This window comes from Ziziphus jujuba, chromosome 8, assembly GCF_031755915.1.
Source record: "Ziziphus jujuba cultivar Dongzao chromosome 8, ASM3175591v1".
In the NCBI taxonomy this organism is placed as follows: domain Eukaryota; kingdom Viridiplantae; phylum Streptophyta; class Magnoliopsida; order Rosales; family Rhamnaceae; genus Ziziphus; species Ziziphus jujuba.
The window spans coordinates 10,157,193-10,162,944 of record NC_083386.1 but is presented as its reverse complement, the minus strand read 5'-3'; the positions used below and the strand labels follow the sequence as shown (position 1 = coordinate 10,162,944).

The 5,752-nt window shown below is 33.8% G+C and overlaps 1 protein-coding gene across 2 annotated transcripts; it reads right to left on the bottom strand.

The window, feature by feature from the left end:
* Positions 1-2,230: 2,230 nt before the first annotated feature.
* On the bottom strand, positions 2,231-5,386 carry LOC125421655 (putative disease resistance protein At1g50180). 2 transcript variants are annotated; one of them, XM_048470955.2, is made up of 2 exons: positions 3,427-5,364; positions 3,069-3,236 (listed from the first exon to the last, which is right to left on the bottom strand). In XM_048470955.2, exons 1-2 carry the CDS (start codon positions 5,221-5,223, stop codon positions 3,207-3,209), a joined length of 1,827 nt encoding a protein of 608 aa, XP_048326912.2. In that variant the 5' UTR covers positions 5,224-5,364; the 3' UTR covers positions 3,069-3,206. The 2 variants fall into 2 exon arrangements, with proteins under 2 accessions (XP_060675273.1, XP_048326912.2); XM_060819290.1 differs by having other exon boundaries at positions 2,231-5,386.
* Between the last annotated feature and the right edge of the window lie 366 nt (positions 5,387-5,752).

The window sequence follows — 5,752 nt, the reverse complement described above, 5'->3', positions numbered from 1 at the left end:
AATTATTCTGTTTCACACAGCTGAGTACCAATAGCTTTTATGATGTGAGATTTGGTGCAGTTGATGTCAACTGATCACGGAATCAAGAGTTCTACAGGTGAAACTTCCATGGGATGTTTCAATGTACCTGCAAGGACAACATCTATGTTTGTGGAGCTTTTCGGAAAATTTGAGTGGGTTGCTGCCTACCATGGTTGGCTGTAAATATGATATTTATTGAATGAATGCCATCGTCGCTTGTTCCATAGTAGGTTCCTATCAAGAGATACTATGGTTGACTCCTCAATATGAATGTAGAGCTATAAATCAATGATTTTGTTAGTATAAATGAGGAATAATTTCACCAAAATGTCGTTGCATTTGTTGTCTTGATGGAACAGAAACATTGTCATGTTCGTACAAACGTGTAATTGTTACTTATAACCCATACAAGAATCTTTCATGTGCATTATTTTTCCGTTGCTGATAAGAAGTAAAAATATGATGTAATTGGATTGAAGAGGAAGCAGGTTATGGTCCAATTAACAGAGTTGGATTGGTTGTTTGTTTTTGTTTTTCATTTGTCTTTTCTAACCAACAATGAATTTTCAGCTAAGAAATCGAAGAAAAGAGGATAATTCTTAAGATATTTTCATGAATTTTCAACATTGATTCAATTTGACGCTAGGCATTTTGAACCATTTTAATTTTATTTTTACCGATGTTTGAGGGAATTGACTTGATATGATCAAATTAATTGTTTTTTTAAAAACATTTATGTCAGTTATATTCTGTGAAGGTTGCCAAAATATTTGGCTTTTTTATTTTTGTTTTTTTTTTTTATTTTTTTTTTTGGGTAGAATGCCAAAATATTTGGTTGATTTCTATCAACAACATGATGTTTAATTTCAATATAATTTTTTAAATTCCAAAGCGGGAGGTTTTAATTTTCAGTTCAAAAGTTGATAACGAGTTCTTTCTAGCTAGAGAAATATATATATATATATATACTGAACTTTAATTTAATATTACAACTTTTCATATTTAATTTTTTGAGCCTTTTTTTTTTTAATTTTTTCTCTCAAGTAAAAAAATAGAAAAAACAATTCAATAGAAAAGGTCAAACTGAATTCAACGAACAAAGAAAATTAGACCGTATAGTAAAAAAGAGAAGTTGATAAAAAAAAAAATATTTTAATTCCAGTTCCATAATGGTTTAATATATGTATGATATAATATAATAATAAAATAAAAAAACTAAGAAAACGTGCTATTTTTGTCCATGAAAACGAGCAGAAATTGAATTCGAATAAGTAAGTTTGTGCAAATGATAGATCAAATTTGACCCCCAAGAAAAAAAAAAAGAATAGAAAAGAAAAGAAAAAGAATAGAAGAGTTCCAAATGAACTAATAAACAAAATAAAATAAAAAAGTTTTGGTAATGATTTTATGAGAATGACCTTAGTGTTTTATATATATATATATTTACAAAAAGCTGAAATTATCAACCAACGAAAAGGTTAATTTCAAGAATCTTTTTTTTTTTTTTTAAATTTTCAGAATGGAAGGTTTTTAATTTTCATATCAAAAGTTGAGGACTTATACTTTATAGCTATAATTTTATTATTATTATTATTATTATTATTATTATTTTATCATTTCAACAATATCTAAACTAAAGGGGAGGGCTTAATTTAGCTTTAAAATTGGATAAGTCTATGATTAAAATCTCCTCTTCTGATTTAATATATGCAAAATACAATATTATATGCTAATAATAATAAATAAATAAATAAACCATTTCAAAAATAATAATAATAAAAACAAAAAACAAAAAACAAAGAAAACTGGCTACCGTGTCAAAACTCAAAAGAAGCCAGCAGAGGTTGTATTCACATAGATGAGTTTCTGCATTACGAAACCGATAAAACTTAAAAAAATAAAAATAAAAAAATCAAATGAACGTTTAAACCAAACCAAAAAAAAAATAAAAATAAAAAATAAAAAAAAGAGAAAAAAGATACATAAAAATTAGTTTATAATATCAGTGAAAAGTGATGAAATTAATACTTAGTTTTGAACATCATATAAACAAAATTTAAAAAAAAAAAGATCGAAATGATCTATTGAAAAAAATATATAAAATTAATTTCTAATATATGTACAATCTTATATAATAACAATAAAAACAAAAAAACAAAAAAAGCAAATAAAACGTTCTATCTAATAAAAAAAAAAAAATGGATGAGATAGATGGGTATGTGTTTGGCTTTGTAGTGATCCTCCCATTCAGTACATAAATTAATCTTCAATATCCTCCTCTTCAATATCCTCTTAAATATCCGTAAAAGAGATGGAGAGTATGTGTCGGACTTTGTAGTAATCCTGCCCTTTAATTTAGTTTTTCACTTGAAGCTTCTCGCAGAAGGAATTCCTCATGTTTTCAATTACCAATTCTTTGAGGGAAGTCACAAATTCCAAGCCTTCTGGAATCATCTCTAAGCTATGAAGACGACCAATGGTTAATTTCTTGAGACTCGGCATCGCACCTTTCTCTACTATCCACTCTCTTAAATTGTCTAACCACACGAGTTGAAGAGTGTCTAAGTTTGGAAATCCATTGGCAGAGCAAACCATTTTAGAACCAACATATGCATTGAAACAAAGCATAAGAAACCTTAAATTTGGTAGCTTATTCTCCAACACTGGCATTGGGTCCTGCTCCATTTCAGAATGCCACAGAGTCAATTTGGTAAGGCTTTGTGGAAGATGTATTAATCCTTGTTGTTGTTGGAATTTCATCTCCCCATACAAAACTAATTTAGAGAGACTATGACATGAAGAAAGTGATTCCAGACTTGGAAATCCAGCTTCGGTGTTGTATATCCATATGTCCAAGGATGTTAGGCGGCCTGATTGAACGATTTGGGACCCCAACACCCTTCTCACATCATCGTCATTATAATTATAATAATCACCATCAAAGTCCATCGATATGCTTCGAAGATTAGTCAACTTGTGTAGTGCATCATATGATCTAATCAACACAGAAGCTGGTATCTTCTTTAGAGTCTCAATGTCTTTTAGTTTATCTATCTGAAAACCATTTTGATCGCTCAAAACAAATGGTAACGACAGATGTCTCAAACGTATCAATTTTGATATCATGCCTACTGATCCTCTGACTCTCCCCTTAATATGTAGAGTGTGCAAATTGCGCAGATTACCTATGGAGGATGATAGCCAGATGTCTCCCCCTGAAATCTCAACGCATAAATATCTCAAGTGAATTAAATCACCCAGTCCTCTAAGAACTATAAATTCACAACATCCAACACTAACACCAACTTCCAACATTCTCAACATTCTGAACTTGCTTGATTTTAATGCTGATGAAGGAAGAAATATCCCATCCAAACACAAAAGAGAACGAAGATTGGGATGTACCTGTTCCACCCAATTAGACTCCACCAAAGAAGACGAACATGGATTAACAAGCTTTCTGAAAAAGGTGTTGCATGCCCAATGTGTTTTGCGATATTGAAGATCAACACCAGGATGGATGACAAGTCTTCGAGAACGACTATCTCCCGAGGGCTTAAATGAAGCTGCAGAACCATCGGTCTTTTCCATAATCTGAGCAAAGCTTTCCTCTCTGGACTTGTTTATACACAAGTCTCGCATAAGATCATGCATGCGACATGTTTTCGCACCTCTTCCTGTATGGTCCCTTTTCTCCACCTGAACCATGCACCTATGGATCAGCTCTTCCATGTATCCTTCAGCTACATCTTCCCATGTTTGTTCCATCTCTCCTCTTGATCCCGTACTCATGGGAATAAATCCTTCTCCTATCCATAATCGGATCAATTTTCTTTTGTGTATTTCATAATCCTCAGGAAAGTTGCCCAGATACAAAAAACAGGGCTTCAAGTAGTAAGGTAGATCGTGGTAGCTCAAGGCTAGTATCTGATTCACCCCTTCATATTGTTGTCTTGGTTGCATTTTGTTCAAGTTTGAATTCACGTCTCTCATCACCTTCTTCCATTCTTCCAACGTAGCTTTTGTACTCAACAAGCCTCCAAGCACAACAACAGCAAGAGGAAGTCCTGCACATTTTTTAGCCATCTCCTTTCCTAAGTTCTCATACTCTGGTGGACAACCATGGGCATCCACAATATCTCTTGGAAATGCTTTCCGTTTAAGAAGCTCCCAACTCTCTTCCAATGTCAACAAAGGTGGTTCAACTTGGCAGCTCCGTGGATCAGCAGCTGAGGCTACCTCCCTATTGCGTGTGGTAAACAGAATTTTGCTTCCCTTCTTTCCTTTCGGAAAAGCACGCTCTAAAAAATACCAAGCCTCAATCTTCCAAATATCATCAAGAACCACAAGAAATCGCTTCTCTTTCAGCTTATCGTTGAGCGAATCAATTAGCTCGTGCTCCGGCAAAGCATTCAAAAACTCCCTCTCTTTTTTCTTTCGTTCTAAAATATCTCTGGCAGAATTAATTCTTTCAAATTTCATGTTTTCATTTGGAGAACCAATTTGGATGAAGATGTCAATCAAAACATCCCTTAGCACATATTGTTGAGATATAAAAACCCAAGCAGAGCAATCAAACTTTTGTTTAACACATTTAAATACTTTCTTGGCAAGAGTGGTCTTACCTAAACCACCCATACCCACTACAGAGACAACGCACAGCCGGTCTTCCTCCTTAGTCAACTCTTCTGTTAAGGCGCTGGTGCTACTCTTCAAGCTTACAACATCATTATCGCCATCATCATCATTTGGAGATGATCTTCTCAAATGCCGCTGCAGATCCACAATGGAACTCGTCCCCTCTCCAACAGCAGATACGAATCCATAAATTGGCATGCTTGTGTTTATTATGTTTTGTATTCTAGCGCGGACAGAGTTGATCTGGGGTCGAATTCTTTTATTATGAAAAGCTTTGATGCAAGAGGAGTCAACTTTGAGGATGTAGGTATCGATAACATCCTCAGCTTCAGAAGCCACATCTTTGACTTGGCGTACCAACTCTTGGAGGTGTTGGTCATGTTCTTGCTTGGAGTCTGCTGCTTTTATGAGGCCCTGAAGGGACTTCAAGTCGTTTTGCAAGACCTCCACATCCTCTCTCACACTGCTCAAGGAAGCGGCTTCATAGATGAGAAGGTCAGTGATTCTTTGGACTGTTTGGGATACAGCGGACTCTGCAAATTTCGATAACAAAAATTCTGCCATCTTCTTCTTCTTCTTGCAGCGAAGATATTGTTAGCAGAAGTGTGTTTGCGGTAAATTGGAAGGGGACTTTGTTTTGTAAGAAGCTAAAAAGAGACCTGATGAGACACGTAGAAGATGTGGTCCACCGAGAAGCCAAATTAAAGTGGAAGATGAAAGCCAAATTACAGCTTGCTTTGCTAGCTGCATGGGACTTTCATGTTTCTTTGTTTATTCCAAAATGTGAAATAAATTTTACTTTCACCCTGCCCGAAAAATAATAATAATTGATAATGAATAATTTAATTACTCGTCAATTATAAACTACTTGTGTAATGTGAACTTGCCAGAGCATTCCCACGAGCAAGCACGTGCTACCAATTTGTAATAATGTTGTTTAATGTCCTGTTTTTTATTTTTTGTCATTTTTTTCGTTGTTTTAGAAAACATTATTTTTTATCATCTTTTCATCAAATTGTGTTCTAAATTTTTTGGAAAATATTTGTATATTTTATGCAATATTTTTTATTTTCATTCACTTTCAGTCATAAAT